Source organism: Macaca fascicularis, chromosome 11 (assembly GCF_037993035.2).
Source record: "Macaca fascicularis isolate 582-1 chromosome 11, T2T-MFA8v1.1".
Lineage (NCBI taxonomy): Eukaryota > Metazoa > Chordata > Mammalia > Primates > Cercopithecidae > Macaca > Macaca fascicularis.
Window position 1 is genome coordinate 29117098 of NC_088385.1, and position 20739 is coordinate 29137836.

At 40.2% G+C, this 20739-nt stretch overlaps 1 protein-coding gene across 4 annotated transcripts in view; it reads right to left on the reverse strand.

Moving 5' to 3' along the window:
* ITPR2 (inositol 1,4,5-trisphosphate receptor type 2) overlaps positions 1-20739 on the reverse strand; it is a 496384-nt gene that overhangs the window by 43897 nt on the left and 431748 nt on the right. For 3 of the 4 annotated variants that reach the window (XR_010579338.2, XM_065523922.2, XM_005570422.5), the window contains 3 exons: positions 17493-17623; positions 16154-16319; positions 4222-4382 (listed from right to left, as the gene is read on the reverse strand). Coding sequence is in view for 2 of the 4 variants with exons in the window: in XM_065523922.2 (XP_065379994.1) it covers positions 4222-4382; positions 16154-16319; positions 17493-17623 (458 nt within the window). In the remaining 2 variants the exon portion in view is untranslated. Of the gene's footprint in view, positions 1-4221; positions 4383-16153; positions 16320-17492; positions 17624-19113; positions 19391-20739 lie in introns of all 4 variants that reach the window. The other variant, XR_012420091.1, reaches the window with a different exon arrangement.

Below are 20739 nucleotides of genomic sequence, written 5' to 3' on the forward strand. Positions count from 1 at the left end.
GATGTTCCCCTTCCTGTGTCCAAGTGATCTCATTGTTCAATTCCCACGTATGAGTGAGAACATGCAGTATTTGGTTTTCTGTTCTTGCGAAAGCAAATAAACCTCTTTTCTTTGTAAATTGCCCAGTCTTGGGTATTCCTTTACAGCAATGCAGAACAGACTGACACAGTGCTTCAATGAATATTAGTACAAATATTCCTTACTGACATGGTAACAAAGTTGAAGCATTTGAGGTGAAAAAATATACAGAGGGAGGAACATTCTTAGAACTTATTCTATTTATTTATTTATTTATTTATTTATTTTTTGAGATAGAGTCTCGCTCTGTTGCCCAGGCTGGAGTGCAGTGGCGCAATCTCGGCTCACTGCAAGCTCGGCCTCCTGGGTTCACACGATTCTCCTGCCTCAGCCTCCCGAGTAGCTGGGACTACATGCGCCCACCCCCATGCCCAGCTAATTTATTATTATTATTATTACTATTTTGTATTTTTAGTAGAGATGGGGTTTCACCGCGTTAGCCAGGATGGTCTTGATCTCCTGACCTCGTGATCCACCCATCTCAGTCTCCCAAAGTGCTGGGATTACAGGCGTGAGCCACCGTGCCTGGCCTCTATTCTTGTTTTTCCCATTTCCCCGAAAGGTAGGAGGCATTTTCTAAGGGTCCCAAGGTATAAATTAGATTTACATAAACAGTGTAGCAGGATTCAGATGAGTTGTTTTGTGAACTAATATGAGAAAGGACCTTTCACATTTTCCTTTGCATAAATCCATAAGAGTGAAAGCAACATCAATTATAAAGAATTTGAAACTTCTTCCAAAGCCCTATTGATAAACAAGCACCTAAATAAACTTGTTAAGTGAACCTATTTTTAAGGAACAAAAATAAGAGTGGCAGGAAAATGTCTGGAAGGTTTCCTACCAAAGTTTGAAGAGTAGTTACCTCAGGAGTAGAGAAATACAAGAGAAAGAACAGTCTTTGAACTGAACTGTAGATGTGCTTCAACTTTCCGCGTGCTACAAAATCTTCTCTCTCTCTAGGAGGATAGTCAGAAGGCCATCATCTCCACAGAGCTTGGAGTAACAGATTTTCTGAAATGGGTTTTTCAGCTACAGATTTTTAGATCTTTTCCAAAAAGGCTATTTCCATAAATAACCTTCCATGCAAACAACTTTTCATTTCCTTCAGACCTAAGTTAATATCACTCTTCCTTCTCCTGGCCATTAAAATTCAGGAATGGAGCCTGTTCTCTTGGATGTGCACTGCTTGGATGAAAATGAAACATTTCATGTTGGAATAAGCTTGTGAGCTCTCATCCCTCTTGTCATGGCTCTGGAGAAAGCTCTGACAGAAGAGGCTGGGCAGAAACATGGATAAGTACTTGGATACTTAAAAAGTCAAGTACAAGTGCCTGGGAAAATGCTGCTTTTAATGTTAAGGCTAGAGATGGGTCAACATTTTCACAGCAGTCTTCTCTTAAGGTAAAAAGTCACCTGGTGATTTCTACATCATAAAATCCAAAGGCTTTGACCTGTCTCTTCTTTCTGGCCTCTTTGCAGCAATTGATGCTGTTGGACTCTGACACTGAAATCCTCAACTCTTGGCTTTGGACATACGCCTCTTCCTGGCTCTCCTTATGCCTTCTTTATTGTCTCCTTTCTTACTTCTCTGCTTGTCTTTCTTCTTTTTCCTGAATGGGGGATCCCCTGGGTTCTGTCTCAAGTTTTCTCTTCTGTCTTTACACTCTTTCCCTTTCCCCACCATTCTCTAATCTGACAGCTTCCATGGTCATTCTATGTGAACTGTCACAGTGAGAACTGTCATTTACAGAGAGAGTCTCTGCACTCTATGAGGCACTTTCTACACATCATCTCACTGAGTGCACAACCCTCCTGTGGGCAATGCAACAGTTCCTCCATTTAGATGAGGAGGCAGAGGCTCAGGCAGATTTCAAGACTCATCCATGAAATCTAAGACCACCCAGCAGATAAGTGACAGTGCAATGGTTTGATACTCCTGGCTCCAAGGCTCAAGCTGTTGCCCCACCACTGCTCCTCCTACCCATGACTCCTGGCCTCCAGTCTCACCTCAAAATCAACAAGAATTTTTCTCTGACCAACTTCTCTCCCCAACAAAGATGCCTTCTGAATGACCCACCGCCTTTCTCCCAATGACCAGGCTCACACTGGCTGGCATCTCAGGCTCATCTTGCTCTCTTTGACTTCCCTGGTCCTCACATATCCTCACCCCTAATCTCATCTGCTGCCAAATTCCATCTTTAACTTCCTCTTTCTCCTCTCCAAACCAACCTGCACACTGCTGCCTGCCTTTTTGCCTAGGTCACATTATTCCCTTAGTTATAACCTTTAGAGGTTTCCCTTGTTGATGAAATAACATCCAAATGCCTACCTTTTTTATTCAAAGTTCCAATCTACATTTCCTGTCAGATCTCTCAGAGTTTCCCTATAAGTGGACCACGTGCCAGTGAAACTGGGCAACTCATGATCCCCCGAGTGTCCAAGTGTCTCATGTTTATGCTTTTATTCAGGCTACTCCTTCTTATAGACAGACACTCCCCATCTACAGAAATCCTCCTCTCTTGGGCGTATTGCCACCCCACTCCCGCATCAATTCCTTCCACCTGCTCTCATTGGATGCCACTCTCCATCTTGAAGCCCTCACAGGTTTTCACTTGGACTTCTCTTGCAAAACCTGGCATATTCTATTTTGGGTTTGTTATTCCCCCCTTCCTCTTACCAAGGTCTATGTTCCTTGGCAGAGAGGGAATATATGATACTCTTTAGTGTATATCCAAACATCTATTCATTCAAGACATATAACAGGAGTCTAATAAATATATATTGATTAAACTTACTCAAACTTTGATAAAAGACAGCGATGTGAGGTCAAATATAATGTTTTACATGGTTTTCCCCCCGGCAAGCAGAAACAAAATGTTTTTCACAAATGAGATCAAGAAAGTATAAATGATGACCATGAATATATATCCTTAAAATGATTACCTTTTTCCTCTGATTTAAAAGGAGGAGGAGGCAGAAAGGCAAAAGTGGAGAAGACAAACAATGTTAGGTTTTGTCCATTGTCAAATGAAGAATGAAGAGAAAACAACTTAGAGTAGAATGCAAGTCATTAATAACAAAGCATGAAAATGCTGAAATATAAACATCCAATTTACATGTAGCTCTCTTGTGACATAAATATTGGCAAGTAAGGTAAACTATGACGATATGAACTTATAATTATTAATATGTTATCCTCCAAAAATATTCTTTGGTTGATCCCTAACTATAGTCTCTTCCTAAGTAGATGATAAGTTTGCTGACACTTCAGCATTGGTGCAAATATTGGTGCTTATTAAGTGTTTTCCTTAGGACCAAGTAGCAAGGAGGATCATGAGTTATCTAAGGCCTCTTTCTCAAATAGTGAACACAATTTTGTTAGATTTTTTTTTTGGGGGGGATATCCAATATATAGCTATATTTAATTATAAAAATGCAAACATTTATATCAGATGCAATGATACTCACTGAACGTGTATCTATATACACTGAAGTTGTAACTTTAATTTCCCTTTTGGGCCAATTTGTTTTAATTTTCTATGAGACAGAAGAAACTTCAAATCATGGACAACCACATGATCTTACTGAGGAGTTATAAGCAACTGGATATGGCAAGATCAGTGCAAATTCATCAGCAACATTGGTAAAACAATCCGAAGTATGTGTTGATGGAAAAATCAGTGCTCTCCCATTAGGACTGAATATCATACTATCTCCAAACATAATTCAATTTCTTAAACTCTTGATTTTTGAAATCCAAGGGATTCCTTAAGGTATGAATCTTCTGTTCATATTGAACAATGGGAAAGTTCCAGATTTCAGGAAGTGGGACATCAGCAATGATAATAGGTATGAGGTCAGAAGGTGATGGACATTACTGAGATGGTGCTAGTTATTGCACAGAGAATCCAGGAAATATCATCTGTGCACTGGAGACTCAAATTTGGTTTGAATAACCAAGGAGTCTACTGGGAACCAATGACTTAGTCAGTGTAGATGTTCTTCAGTGATTGACAGGCCTATTTAAATATTAACAAAAAATGAATGCTACAATCTCCATATTTTGGGAGGATGGTAGGGTAGAGAAGATGAAAACCTACAAGATGCAATATAGTCAGAAATTAAAACCTTCTGGTCACTCACCACAATCATTTGAGCCACGTAACTTTCAGGTCCAGTGTATTCTGTTGGGTCTTTAACTTTCACCAGGACTATGAAGTACAAATAATGCCACATATTGTGTTCTGACTTAATGTGCTCCTCAAATGAAACCGTTTTATTATCAAACTTGTCTCTCTCAAGTCCTGCAAAACACAGGCAACATAATATATGTAATTCATCATTTAATCAGTACTTGCTTCTTAGCATAAAAACAAAACATAATAATTATTGTGAAAAAATGCTTTCAGTAAGAGTGTGCCAATTTAAAATGTTATGATTAAAAACAACACAGCACATAAGACCTCCAGAAAAGAGGCCATCGTTTATAGATTTTTTTTACCAACTAACATTTATTTTTCCCCATGGATCCTTGGAAATGTGCAGTTCTATAATAGATTAAAAAGTTGCAGATAATTTTAAATATAGCCATATCAAAATTTTCAAATTAAACCGTACCACAAGTCTGAGAAAAAGAGGTAAAAATGATCATGCAAGAAAAGGTATGCTTGCTAATCAGGACAGGAAAAAAAGAAATAACACACACACACACATCATTTTACCCAGGAACTTGGATTAAAAGAGGGAAGGAATTGAGAGAGTCATCCGTTTTCAACCACTTGGAGTCAGTGAAAGGAACACAAAGGAGATGGCTGTCCACATACTGAGGACAATGAGGGATCACACTACGCCAGCCCTCTAGGGTACCATGTTTCAGGCATTTTGGGGAGGGGGTGATATGTTCCATTTCCAAGGCACATTTTCAAGCCTTTGGAAGTACAGTAAAGAAAGTATCTAGATAATAAAATTCTTTTCTCTCAAAGTTAGAGAACAGATGAAAAGAAATGAATAGAGATGAAAAAAAAAAACATCTATGGAAACATGAATTCGAATGCCAAGTGAAGTGGGATGTTGGGATTCAGTTTGGTTTTTAGAGCTCGGATATTGAAGAAGAAACCAGGAAACTGAAATCCAACCCTGGCTATTCTTTCTCTAAGCATTTTTTGTAAGTTCACTCCGGGATGTAGAAAACCCTTTTATTTATTTACTTTTCTGAGACAGAGTCTCACTCTGTTTCCCAGGTTGAAGTGCAGTGGCTCACTGCAGCCTCAACCTCCCAGGTTCAATTGATCCTCCCACCTCCACCTCCTAAGTACCTGGGACTAGAGGCATGCACCACCATGCCTGGCTAATTTTTGTTTGTTTGTTTGTTTGTTTGTTTGTTTTTGTAGACATGGGGCTTGACAATGTTGCCCAGCCTGAAGACCCTTTTTAAATAATAAGATATAAAGCACAATAAGTAAAAAATCTGTCCCCAGTGAAGGGGTAACTTTTTATTTACATTATTGGATATCTGTATGGAAAATACCATAAAATTCTGCTGGCTAATGGCTAGGCCTCATCTTATTTGACCTATCATCAACTCAGCATGCCCAAATAAACTCCAATTCTCTTCGCTAAACCTGCTTCAACCACAGTCCTCCCATTTTATTCGATGGCAGCTCTGTTCTAGTTGTTCAAGCCAAAAGCCTAGACGTCATTCTTGAATCCTCTCTGCCTCTCACACACCACATCCAATCCATGTTGAAATGCTTTTGGCTCTACCTGCAAAATATATCCAGAATCTGACCACTTCTCATCCGCTCTGCTGCTACACTCTGGTCTGAGCCATTGTCATCCCTCATGTGTATTACTGCAGTAGACTCCCAGGCCTCCCTGTTTCCATCTTTACTCTCCACAGCCCATTCTCAACACAGCAGCCAGAGTGATCCTTTAAAAACCTAAGAGAAATAGTGTCTCCCTTCTGTTGCAAACCCAACAATGGCTCCCCCACCCCCTTGAAGACAAAGGTCAAAGTCCTTACAAGTGCCTACAAGTAGAGTTGCTAGATAAGCTACAGCATGGTCAGTTATGTTTGAATTTCAGATAACAATAAATAATTCTTTAGTATGAGTCCCATGCAATATGTATTTGCTAAATCCTATGTGACTTGGCCTCATAGCCACACAAACCTTACCTCTTACTATTCTCTCCCTTGCTACCTCCCATGCAACCATACTGGCCTCTTTGCTTTGTTTTAAACACAGGGCCTTTGGACTTCAGGACCTTTGGAATGGTTGTTTCCTCTGATCACAAAACTCTTCTCACTGACATCTCTTTAACTAACTCATTCACCTACAAGTTTTTGCTGAAATCTCACCATCTCAATGTGGTTTAACTTGATCACCCTGTTTAACAACACAACCAATCCCTTCCTTTCTGCTGACCTTCTTGATCACCTTTTCTCTTTTCCTCTCTTTTTCTTATAGGGCTTACTACCTCCTTATAGGCTGAATATAGCCATATCAAAGTTGTTAAATTAAACTGGATTACATCTCTAAGATAAGGAGGTAAAATGACTGTGTAAGAAAAAGCCAGTCTGATAATCAGCAAAGAAGAAAGAAATGTTATTTCATCTAGCAACTTGGATAAAAATTTATTATGTTTATTAAGTATTGTGTTTGTCCTCTCACTAGAGTATAAGAGCCACCTGGGCAGATACATTTGTTTCTTTTCTTCACCAATGGTCCCAATAGCTCAGAATGATATTTGGTACATAGTTGGCACTCAATTAAATACTGATTGATTGAATTAAGAATGTTCTACTACTAAAATATTGTTCCACTAGAATGGCTATAACCAAAACCAGATAATAATAAGTGATGGTGAAGATGTGGAGAAATTAGAATCCTCATACACTGCTAACAGAAATGTAAAATAGTGCAGCTGCTACTTTGGAAAACAGTTTGGCAATTCCTCAAAGGGTTAAATAGAGTTACCATATAACTAAGCATACTCCACTCCTGGGTATATATTCAAGAGAACCGAAAATGTATGTTCACATAAAAACTTGTACATGAATGTTCATAGCAGCATTATTCATAATAACCAAAAATGGAAACAACCCCAATGTCCATTAATTGATGAAAGGATAAAATATGGTATATCCATTGACAGGATAATTTTTTACAATAAAAAAGAATGAGGCACCTATACCTGCTACAACATGAACCTTTAAAACATCCTACTAAGTGAAAGAAGCTAGTTGCGAAAGTCCACATATTATGGTTCCATTTAAATAAAATGTCCAATAAAGGCAAATTCACAGAGGCAAAAAGTAGATCGGTGGATGGCTGGGGGGAGGTGGAGATGGAAGGTTAGGGATCAGATGATGGCTAAAGGGTATGGGGTTTCTTTCTGGGACAATGAAAATGTTCTAAAATCAATTATGGTGATGGATGCACAACTCTGAATATACTAAAAACCACTGAATTGTACATATTAAATGGATGAATTATATGGTGTGTGAATGATATCTCAATAGAGCTATTAATAACAAACACAAAACACTAAAAACAAACAAAAGAGAGAAAAACAAACCAAAGAGAGAAAATGTTAAAGTAGATTTCCCCAGAATTCAATTCAAACATCTACCAGTTGCAAGGTAATGAGGCTATAAAAATAAGGTTCTTACTATCAATTAATCTGTAATACAGTAGAGGAAACAGACAATTTGTGTTATATTCTGAAGAGGTATAAACTGCCAAGGGAGCATAAAGAAGGACAAAATGAATTCTGATGAGGGTCATTTTAAAAGGTTTCCAAGAGGTATAAAGCTTGAAAAATCCAGCCTCAGTACATGATTATGGTAAGTGGAGAAGAGGCAGATGGTAATAAAAGGTACTTGATTTTTATTGTGCACCTATTGATGCTGACAACTATAAAGATGTTTAAATATGCTATTATAATTACAGTAATCCAATCTGACCTTTTAGCATGTGAGGAAATAGATTCAGAATGATTCAATAAATTGCTCAAGTTAATACCCCTATTTAGCAGAAGAGTCGGTCAGTATTTAAATACAAATATTTCTGACTCTAAAGCCCATGTTCTTTTGCCATCTGGGCAGGAGAAATGGCATGGAAAAACCAGAGATGAAAGTACATGACCTGTTTGGGGAATGTCAGTTACTCTGGTGTGGCAGAAAGGGAACATTTGGAGATGCAGAGGAAATGGTACATCTGGCAGAAACAATGGCAAGCTTTAAACTCAAAGCTAAGGCATCTGTATTTTATTCTGAAAGCTGCTTCTTCCTCTTCCTCCCCTTCCTCTTCTTCCTCTGCTTCTTCCTACTCTTCCTCCTCCTCTTCCTCTTCTTCTTCTTCTCCTTCTCCTTCTTGTTCTTTGACAGTCTTGCTCTGTCACCCAGGCTGGAGTGCAGTGGTGCAATCTCAGCTCACTGCAACCTCCGCCTTCCAGGTTCAAGCGATTCTCCTGCCTCAGCCTCCTGAGTAGCTGGGGTTACAGGAATGCGCCACCATGCCCAACTAATTTTCGTATTTTTACTAGAGATGGGGTTTCACCATGTTGGCCAGGCTGGTCTTAAACTCCTGACTTCAGGTTATATGTTTGCCTCAGCCTCCCAAAGTTGCTGAGACTACAGGCATGAGCCACCGTACCCAGGCTATTCTGAAAACTTCTGAGGAGAAACTAGTGTATTCAGAGATATACTTCAAGTCATTCCTGTGGCAGGATTCAGGGGAAGATTGGGATAAGAGACTGAGGATGCAAGACCCAGGCACCAGGGCAGTGGAGGGGGAAATGTAAAAGAGGGAAACTGGTTGTTCTTCATCTTCATAAGTTCTTGCTCTCTAAGCTTCATCATCCATTCTGCGGTTTTAGCATCATCTTGCTAATGTTTTCTCAATACTTATCCCCAGTATTGATCTTTCTTCTCAACTTCCATTCCTATTCCAGCTGCCAGCTGGATATATCCACCTGGATAGCTTGTGGGGGATGTCAAACTTAGCTCGTCAAAAATTTGTTTCTTGAGCCCTCTTCTTCACCTCTGTTAATGAAGTCCCCATTGACCAGAGAACTTAAAGTCATTCTTAGACTCAGGCACTGACATTCCACTCAACACAGTTCTTGTAGAATGTTGCCTTTCTCATCATTTGCCAAATACACCAAGACACCTTCATCTACTCTCTTTTCTGCCTTCCAAGTATTCCTTCTTCAAGACTCAGCTCCCCCACTTCCACCACCGACTCCCACAGACACAACCAGCTGTTTGATCTTCTGGGCCCACAACACTTCACTATGAAAATGTGTCTGTTTCTATCTTAGCCTCTACCATTTTACTGTCTGACTCATTTTTGCATTACCAGCACCTGGCAGAATGTCTGGAGAACAGTAGGCACACAACTAAATTTGACAGAATAATTAAATAAATGAATAAGAGAGACTGAAGAGGCATTTTGGAATGAAAACTTGAAAGGACTTGATGCCCAATCAGAGATATAGATTGAGGAAGAAGGAGAAATCAATAATGACTCTGAATTTTCTGACTTGAATGACTTGAGTTTATGATAATATCGGCACAGCAAGATACCCTATCCTTAGAATAGGAATTTATTTTTATTTATTTATTTATTTATTTGAGACAGAGTCTCGCTCAGTCATCCAGGCTGGAGTGCAGTGGCGCAATCTTGGCTCACTGCAAGCTCCACCTCCCAGGTTCAGGCCATTCTCCTGCCTCAGCCTCCTGAGTAGCTGGGACTACAGGCACCTGCCACCACACCCGGTTATTTTTTTTGTATTTTTAGTAGAGACGGGGTTTCACCATATTAGCCAGGATGGTCTCGATCTCCTGACCTCGTGATCTGCCCGCCTCGGCCTCCCAAAGTGCTGGGATTACAGGTGTGAGCCACCGCGCCTGGCCTCAGAATAGGAATTCTGACTTGTCATCAAATCCTTTCTCCGTGCTGTTGTTTTGTCACACCTGGTCTTTTGACATCTCTTTCTTACTGGATTTTCAGCCTCTAGTAACTCAACGTTCATAATTAATATGGATGCAAGAGCTAATCTGTGTCTCTGCTTCCTGCTCAGCTCTGTCATCTGCTAATCATCGCCCTCCCACGGCCACCTTCTGGATCACTGGCTATTGTTTTTCTGAGTCAGGCTTCACTTTCAAACATCTGGACATTGTCTTCAAGGCTGGGAAAGTTCCAACTAGTCCACTGCCTGTCACAGAATCTACATCCTCTTGTCCTACTCTGGGTGTCCCTTGGCACACACCAGGAGCCAGTTCTCTCCTACTGTGGAGATTCTCTCCTTTGTTATTTGGTACTATGTCCTTCTTTGGATCACAACTTCACATCCAACTTTACCAAGAACCATTTCTAGACCAGTCACTATTTTACAGCCTACTAGCACAACCCCCAAATATACCAACCATTTAAATCATTCTTGTTAACTAAGTTCTCCTAACATATATGAGATGAATTATATCATTTGTGTGGTTGGAGCTTCTAGGAATGAATGAATATACATTATCATATATATCAGATATACACTATCATAATGCTTCTTATGTGTTTCTGATGAAGGTCCTTTAAGGGAAGAGAGCAGAAAATGTATATGTTTCTTTTACTGAGGTCCCAGAAAGTATCAGCTAAAAGTACCTGAAGCCAATTATCCATTTTTTAAAAAGTTTCTATTTTATTTTAAATATTCACACTGAATTTGCTCTATTTTACGATAATCTGTTTGTTCTAGTATAAAAATACTATTTAAGATTACATTTAGGTTAAATTACCTAAGTGTTCCCTCAGATTTTTGAATAAATGTGAAGCTTCTAGAAAACAGACAATATTGATCTTACATCTCTTTGAGCATCCTGCGATGTCACCCTATATTCCTGTGGGCAGCACTCCACAGAAACAATACCCTGCATGTAACAAAATCTGGAGCAACCTGGAATCAGCACACCTGCTGTCTGCAGTACATACGATCTCAGTATTTTATCTTCCTTTCGTAGATTATAAGCCAGACAAGTATAGAGACAGTATCAGCCTGAGGCTGACTTATTGGATAGTCATTCATTAAGCAAATATTTACGGATCTTCACCAATACACATTATAAAAGTGAAAAAAAATGGGTAAGACATGGATCTGGTTCTCTTAAAGAAGAGAAATTAACATGTGTTGAGGGCAGACCTTCAGTTAAGCCTCCTGCTAGAGATTTTGATATACATGATCTCATTTATACTTACCACAACACCAAACCGTGGCATTATATTCTTCATTTTCCAGGTAAGGAAACAGTAGCTCAGGATGATTAGAAATTTGGCCAAGATCACATAGCTAGGATGCAGAACCAGTGTAGACCTATGACTACTTGACTATAAAGTTCATGCATTTTCTTTGATGTGAGAATGCATGGCATCCAGCAGAGGTGATCAGACAACAGAAATATGTACAGTGCCATATCACTAAGTGCGATGTGAGGAATTTAGGGGCAGATGTGTGAGATCAGAGAAGACTTCTAGAACAATGGCATTAGAGCTGTGTCTCAGAGCGTAGGAATTGGGGCATTCCAAATGAAATTGTTCTCCCACAACTAAGAATACATGGAGAGTCTAGGAAGTTAAAGGTAAGTAATGTAGTTGCCCTGGAACTTGAGCTATAAATGGGAGAATGGTGGGGGAGAAGGTAGGCAAAAAAAGAAGGGGCCAGATTGTGGGGTAGCTTAGATGCCAGGAAAATTAGAGTTTCAGAGTTATAGACTGTGCAATGTTATTGATGGCTTTTTGAGTAGGGAAATGAATAATTCAAACTGGAAAAATTAGTCTGGCAACACTGAGCCGGCCATTTGGGGTTGTGAGCCAGGGTTAGCCTGAAAAACTAAGATGTGGCTGTGGGAATGTGTGGAAGGATGTGGGTGAGATTGTGAAAGTGGATTCATTAGCACATGGTAGCTAGGGCACCTGGAAGAGAAAAAAGGAGATGCTAAACATGATGGTGTGGTTCCCTCAGATAACTGAAGGCACTGTGGGATATTATTAATAGCTATATGCACGTCAGGATAAAGAGCTAGGCTTGAGGGGGGAGACGGAAAGGGATGATGCACTGGCTTCAGACATGGCCGGTTTGGCTGCCAGGAAGACATGCCTGTCTAACTGTCCAGTGAGCGACTGAAAACAGAGGGGAAAGCCTGGGGAAAAGGTTGGAGCTGAGCGTGCATACTTGGCAATAATCTGCATAAAAGTGATGTCAAAGAGGAGGACAGAGAGAAGAGACAAGGAGTCAAGGGCAAAATCAAAACCTCCTATTATGGGGTTTTGAGAGAAGGAATAGGACCCTGTGACCAAGAAAAAGCAAGCAGAGGAAGAAGAAAAGGTCAGCGGGAAGTTAACAGTGAGATTCAAGAACACTTCAGTTTGTTGACGACAGTTATTATGATGTTTAAAGGAATTTATAGGTGACTGGCTTTTTAATAACTGTGAAAGCCAAAGAGAATTCTGACTGTGAAGGGAAAGCTTAGAGGAGCAGGAATCATGGGTAAGCAATGGGCTTAGGTTGCTGTTCATGTTTTTCGTTAAAACATAGGAGACAATATCATGTCTTAGAATGAGGCTTCCAGCCTCTGGTCCATTCTTCCAAAGAGCATCTCTCTCAGAGGTAGTGTACCAACATGATGATGATCACGACCATGAAGAAAAGGGCATAGAGGAAGAAGCAGTGCAAAAGAAAGACCATGAGATACACCAAGAAGTTTCCGAGGGCAGCGTCATTCTCCTGTATGGGACTCACTCTTCTAAACAACGGCTTGGCCCCATAACGCTATACCCTTCCACCAGGATCTGTCCTTAGGCTTGGTTATACTTGAATGAGAACCTGTCACTTTGTCATTTTAGAATAGGATAACTGAATGGACTTTTGAGTTAGGTAGTCCTCTGTTCAAATCTTGGCTCTTCTGCTTACTAACTGGATGTTGATGGGAGCCAAGTCTCTGTTCCTATGTTTGTAAAGGGGTGGTAATATACATCATACATAGTATCAAAATAAATACCTAAGTAAAAAGCCAGAAATGTAGTAAGTATTCAATAAATAATCATTTAAAAAAATGTTTATGATGAGGCTGAAAGGGGACAGAGCTCCAGGTGAGGTGACCCAAGGGAAGAGAGGATCATCCTTGGAAAGGCTGAGAAGAGAAGAAAGGAGACACACATACATCTATTGTGAAGAAATGGAGGTGGTGATAGTTGTCACATAAAGAAGAGAAAAATAGAAAAAAATACAGGGTATGGGTTATTTTTCTATAAAGGTAGGAGGAGGTATATTTATCTTCCAAGGTTGAAGGAGTGTCCTCTCAGCCTCTTCCCCAAACCCCCGAATTGTATGACATCTTCCTTGATTACATCTCAATTTTGCTTTCCCCATCTAATTGAGACATTAAACAGAAGACTCTTGGATCACTCTCAGTTTCCTTCTAGCAAATCTCTACTCAGCACTGCACAATCCACTCTACCTGAATTCACGAAAGCCTCCTAAATAAGAAATCAGAAGGGTTTTTCAGACCATGTTACTGGCTTTCTCTGCTTGGAGAGAGTTGATAATGAATTCATTTCTTTCCAAATTGTTTTCTCCCCTCTCTTCCACAGGCCACCCCTTCCTGGCTCTCCTCACAGTATTCTGACTTGGTACTCTGAGTTGTTGGTGTGTGCTCCTCTTTCTCTTCTAACTCTTCAAAGCTGGGGCTTTCCACTTGTAGTCTCTCTGCTTCTCGTCTCACTTGGACACCCTCCTCCACACTCCAGATTTCACTATCACATATAGGCTGAGGATTCCCCAGTTAAGTCTCCAGTGAAGACTCAATCTCTGAGGCTCAGACTCATGAACTGACCTGTGCTGTATCCCCCTGGGGTGGGTCAGTATACACCTCAATTTCAGGATTCTCAAAGTTAAACTCAGCATATTCCTACCTAAATTGTTTTTTTCACCTATTCTCAAGCTTAATCGCTTGTTAGTATTACCATCCGCTTGGGCACCCAAGCTGTCTTTCATATCCTTTCCTAACCATCAAGATTTAAAGATGTGATCTCCTAAATATTTCTTGACTTTGTCTTCTACCCTTAATACTGCCACCACTAACTCTCCTGCTTTCGTTACCTTTCACTTGGACTGTGGTAATGACCTCCTACCTGATGACTCTGCTTCTGGTACTGTTTCCTGATGAATGACCTCCCAAAGCTGCCACAGTGCTCTAAAACAAAAAAAAAATTAGACCCTGCACTGTTCTACTTAAAATTCTTTAATGGTTCATCTTCCCCGGTAAGTCCGGATGATAAAGTCCAAGCTGCCTAACAAAAGGCCACACGTGGTCTGGCCAATCTCCTCTCTTAGCGTGCCCTGCTCTGAAGTTTATGTCAGAAACACTGAGCTGCTTTAGAGTAAGTGAAGGCCCTTGTACTGTTCTTCCACCTCCATGACTTTGCTTGTCCTGGCCTTTCTGCTTGTATTCACTTTGATCTGGCAACCTCTCCCTTTCATCTTTTACCACCAGCTCAGTTACCATCTCTTCTAAAGGCTTTCCTGACTCTTCTTTCTCACTGCCTACCCCACCCTGGAGAGGCATCTCTCCTCTGGGTACCTGCAGCTTCCTGTAAACTTTTCTACCATTTCCTTCCATGCATGAGATAGCAAGGCTATTTATTGAGTTTGTATCCCAAAATAGATCGTGAACACACCAAAACAGGGAATGACTACTTTCTATTTGTTTCCACTGAATATAGCATATTATTTTACATTATCACCTGGTACACCTTCAACTGTTGGAGGAAGGTAGAAAAGGTTTGGAGAGCCACTGAGGTGAGTAAGTCACTCAACAAAAGTTGAACCAAGGAGAGAATGAAATGTATTGAGGGCCCAATCTATTACATAGAGTAATGTTGTAGTGAATCCCTTAGGCTTGTTTTGTGACTATCACCAAAAGATTTTTTTCAGCCTAATGTGGAAACAAGGAAGGTGACTGAAACCTAGAGTGGGTGATCACCCAAAGAGGAGGATAGATTCTAGGGTGCCAAGAGACCAGCTACAAAGACATCTGAAGCCAGAAAGAGGTGGTGGGTACAGAGAAGAGGGCAGAGCCGAGGGGGATGATGAGGGCAGCGAGAAGGAAGGAGAAGGCTGTGTACGCTGGGAGAGATGATGATGGGAGAAGGGGAGGGGAGTGATGTGTGTGTGTGTGTGTGTGTGTGTGTGTGTTTGTGTGTGTGTAAGAGAGACAGAGAGAGAGAAAGAGAGAGAGAGGAGAGAGAGAAATTAAAAACTGAGAGAAGGGCCAGGCACGGTGGCTTACACCTGCAATCCCAGCACTTTGGGAGGCCAAGGTGGGTGGATCACCTGAGGTCAGGAGTTCGAGACCAGCCCAGCCAACATGGAGAAACCCTGGCTCTACAGAAAATACAAAAATTAGCCAGGCGTGGTGGTACACGCCCGTAGTCCCAGCTACTTGGGAGGCTGAGGCAGAAGAATCAGTTGAACACAGGAGGCGGAGGTTGCATGAGCTGAGATCGTGCCTCTATACTCCAGCCTGGGTGACAGAGCAAGACTCCATTTCTAAATAAATAAATAAACAAACAAGCAAACAAACAAACAAACTGAGAGAACACTCAGTTCAGAATCCAAAACATAGTGATATCAGTGAGTAGAAGTTCAAGCTGCTGGAAAATCATATTCGGATTCATATTCTAACAAAATTAAATATCATTCTGTTGTGTAATAAATATGTTAATGTGATTAAAAGCCTGTTTGCCAGTTGGTGAAATCTTTTGGCATTTTGCATCACATTTCTATAGTCAGAGAATCATGTAAATCATAGAAATAATGACAGGATAGCTTTGGGGTATAATTCCTCTCTCTATTTATAGAAGCAGAGAATTCCAGTCTAATGCTCAGTTACATAATCTGAATTTTATCCAGCCTTCATTTTGAAATAATTTTTCCAAAAGCATGAAAAATAAAAATCCCTCTAGCCCCTCTTTCCTGCAAACAGTTTATTCATCTATTATTTTAGCATCTGCAGAACACTTACCACAGATGAAACAAGTTGTCTTTAGAATTTCTTCTTTTTTCTGTTTTTCACTTCTGAGATCAGCAAAAGTGTCGATGATAACACCAAAAATCAAGTTCAGAACAATAATGATAACAATGAAATAAAAAAGAAGGTCATAAACCACTCGGGCAGCAAACAAGGGCTCCTGAAATAAAAATTTAAAAAAAAATGTGTGTGTGTATATAGATATATACATGTATATGTATATATATGTGTGTGTGTGTGTGTGTGTATACACATATATATACACACACACTTTCTAGGCATATTGATTGAGGACACTGTCTAGCATAGAGAATATATTCAATAAATGTTTGCGAAATGAATATAAATAGTATCCCAAGTTGGAAAAATAAGGCTCACTTTCCATCTTTACTTGAAGTGTTGTAAGAAAAACTTCCCAGCCTATTTCCAGAACCACTTAAATTTCTCTAGGAGTGACACATGTCTTTCCCACAATGGTGGGACTTTGCTTTCTTTAGAAATGACTTTATTATGCCATTCTGCTAAATGCATTTTGGCACAGTGGTCTCCTATCCCAGACATTGTAGAAAAGGTAGTTAAATGCCAGTTCCAAAATTCAGTGATTAGGGAGCTAAGGAGGACCTAATGATCTGTCAATTTCTGGAGTAAGCTTTATCTCAGCCATACAGTGTCAAGTATATACAGCTCCTTCTTATTTCTACCTGAGGAACAGTATTAAAATGCAAATTAGAGACCATGCAATCCAGTTTTTTAACTGAAGAGGAACCTGAGGTTAAGAGGTTAGATGACTTGACAATATGATACAACTGGCCTGAGCAGAGCTAAGATGCTTCAAGCTCCCCGCCTGGCACTTGAGATTTTCCAGCTAGTGAGAAATGTTTCCACTTTGCCATTTTAATATATGAAATCCTGTTAGAATTGGCTCAATTGTATTTATCATGGATAAATGATGGAGGCTATTCCTATGCAGAATCAAAGAGTAAATCTTCATGCTCAAGAAACCTGATAGGCAAGAGGAAACCTCGTTTATGTTATTTATGTAATAATCAACTCCTATATAAAGTTCCCAGTCATGATTTCATTGCTGTAATGCAATACACAGATTAACTTGGAAACACTTCACCACTCTACAAACACACAAAGAATTGTAGTACATTAGCTGTTTCCATGTAATCCTAGCAAACAATTAATTGGCTTTAACAGCCATGGCTATACTTTTAAAGCAAATGGTACAATATATTATCCTGAAAACCAAACCCAAATTATAAATGCTGCGAAGAAAGGTTTAAAAAAAAGATGTGCTTCCTGAAAAAATACTTTTACTCTGGCTTACATCTTTTGATGGCCTTCTTAGCACATCCCCCACACCACCACCGTTCCTGAGGCCCTGGTTCAGCACGGTGACAATGCACATAAGGAGAGTGTCACACGTCCTTTCAATTCCATCTTCATACTCTTCATCAGCTAAAAAACACAGAAATATATGATATAAACTATGTAAAAATATATAAAATAAAATACACATAAAATGAAATATACATACAATAAATACACATACATATACATAAGTATGTATGTATACACATATGTAAATATACATAAAATAAACATACATAAAAGATACATACAAATATATAAGAATATAATATTAAAAACAGTGTAGCAAACTTACGTTTAAAAATATATACTGTTACCTCCTTCTAACGGGCTATTTCTAATTGTGCCATGACACAACTTTTGGAAGTCACACAGCATCTGTTCCATATGTGGCAGCACATGACTGACACATAATAATGAAGCCACATATATAATGTCCTCAAATATTTTATTCCTTCTATAGGTGGAAAATAACAGGACGAAAAGCACAAAACATAAGGCGCACATTCGTTGTGCTTGTTATGGTAGGAAGACATTGTGGCAAAACCTGGAAACACAGCCATGTTACCAAGAAGGCAGAAGTACTGCAGGGGAAAGAGCGTGAACAAGGAAGTGTGCTTGGCTTCTAGTTCTGCTCTGTTCCCGCACTGGGACTTGGGCAATATTAGGATCCTCATCTGTAAAATGGGGAGAGCTGTCTGGGGGTGACACTCTTCAGAGGGTTGTTTAAGAATTACATTTAGGGGTCCAGGGGCAGTGGCTCATGCCTATAATCCCAGCACTTTGGGAAGTCGAGGAGGGTGGATCACTTGAGGTCACGAGTTCGAGACCAGCCTGGTCAACATGGAGAAACTCCATCTCTACTAAAAATACAAAAATTCGCTGGACATGGTGGTGTGTGCCTATAATCCTAGCTACTTGGGAAGCTGAGGCAAGAGAATCACCTGAACTCAGGAAGTGGAGGTTGCAGTGAGCCAAGATCACGCCACTGCACTCCAGCCTGGGTAACAGAGCAAGACTCTGTCTCAAAAAAAAAAAAAAAAAAAGAAAGAAAGAAAAGTAAAGAAAAAATACATTTAGGGTATGTAAAATATTATACTTTGCACAGAAATTGGCATACACACAATAGTTGCTTAAAAATTGGGGCAGATATTATTTCTTTATTGCGGTTAAGTGTCTAAGTTTTCTTGAGGACCAACCTGGAGTTCTTGATAAGAAGCACAATGTATTTATGTAAAAAATTCTATTTAGGGATGAAGGGGGAAAGAGAAAAAGATACAATGTGAAAGAAAAATTCCTATTCTTATTTTGTTTAAAGGTATTGGTATCCAACTTGAAACATAATTTCTTAGCCATTTAAAATAGTGAAAAATTAATACTAAGTTGGATATTAGAATCAGAAATTCCTAACACTGGCAAATGACCAGAAATGTAATTTTCTCACCACAAGGTTAAAGAACCACAGGGGTGATAAATTTTGGGATTATGCAGCCACAATATGCACGTCAAGGCATGAGTATAAAAACAACAAGAACAATTCAGTCCAACTTTATCTACATGCTTCATGCCTACAGTACCTTTGATACTTTGTTAAGAAAAGGCTAATTGTCCTCTTCTGAGCCGACTTTATTTTAACATCCTACGGATAAGGGATCCTGATATTTTTACTTTCTTTGGAGCTGTTTCCTTTCAAAACATGCTGGAATACCCCTCGAGAGGAGGGCTGAAGTCAGAGACGAAGGCGCGAGTTCAAAATGCAGCATCAGAGACGTCAGCAGAATCTGTGCTTGGTCACTTACCTTAGTACCGACTCCAAGGCATATTCTGATTTAAACAGCAGGAGAACTAGAACTCCTTTGGAGGAAGGAGAAATGGGGAAGAGGTAGGGCCTGTGGTGAGAGCAATCAGAGCAGCAGGGCAGACAAGGAAGCCAGACCAAGGGTAGGGGAAGCTCAGTCTGGAATGTGCTAGTGAGGTTCCCCCATACACGGCAGTAGATGCCAACATGATGGCTGAGAAGAATATGAGGAAAAAGAGTCAGAAATGTGTAAGGGAGCAAAAGGAGCTTTTAAGGGGAAAATCATTTTCCAATAATCAGGTCATGTGGAGCATGTCTACATGCTACTTTGCCACAACTGGACTTTCCATCACTGCCGTCTATCTAGTGTCACGATCTGCATTCATTTATTCATTCAGGAACTACCTGGTCATGTCACAACAAGTGTTTGCTAAAGGCTTAGTAAATGTCAGATTAATCAGCACGTAAACACTACAGGAGAGGGTTTCTACCTCTCTCCAAGAATTTAGAAATAAGATTGTTCTCTAAGAGGTGAGCTCAGTAAAATCCACACACAATTCATGTGATTAGCCTATGTGAAATAAAAGGAATTGGCTGAAAATCTATAACGAGAGAATTTGTTTTCTGTGTGGCATGTAAATGAGAGGAGAACACCCCGGTCAGGTCAATGCCAGCAATCATCCTGTTCAAGATAATCAGTACACAGGCACGCTGATTTTATAGAGGAGCCTCTATGCCTTCGGTTAATAAGGTTTACCTTCCTGAGATGCAGCCACTCTCAATATGGTAAGCCAAGTTACCAGGCATCCAGCCTGAAAGTCAGGCTCTGAGTCATGGTAAATTCATCTAGTAAATGCCACCTTGTGGTTACCTGTGTGATCAGCTGGCCTTGCCCATGCCACACCTGCCTCCTTTCACTACTCCAGCAGCCGCTGGATGAGGTGCTAGGAATATATGGGAGAAGGACGGAAGTGTCCCATCTGCAGAAAATTTACAGTCCCTAGGAAAGGTGGGTCAGCAGCTGAACAGGGGCAGTGCAGTATCACAGGATGCTGCGGAGGCAAAACAGATGCACATCTCACAGACGGGGGCATCAGTATCCTGAAGGGGGTATCACCTGAGTTGGATTTTGAAAGAGGGTCATGATTGGCCAGTAAAATCAATGAGGGAAGACATTCCAGGCCTTTGTTCATCCTGTGGATGAACAAAGGCAAACAGGCACGAAAGCATGTGGGGTGTTTTGGGAAACTCAGGAAGTTGGGAATGACTGGGACTTTGGTAAACGCAGAAGGGTGTGGGAGGTGTGAGAAGAAACGCAAGAGGGTACCAGGTCATGAGGAGACTCATACATCAAGCTGAAGAATTTAAACTTAATCCTGAAATTAGGGGGAGGCACTGGAAGACT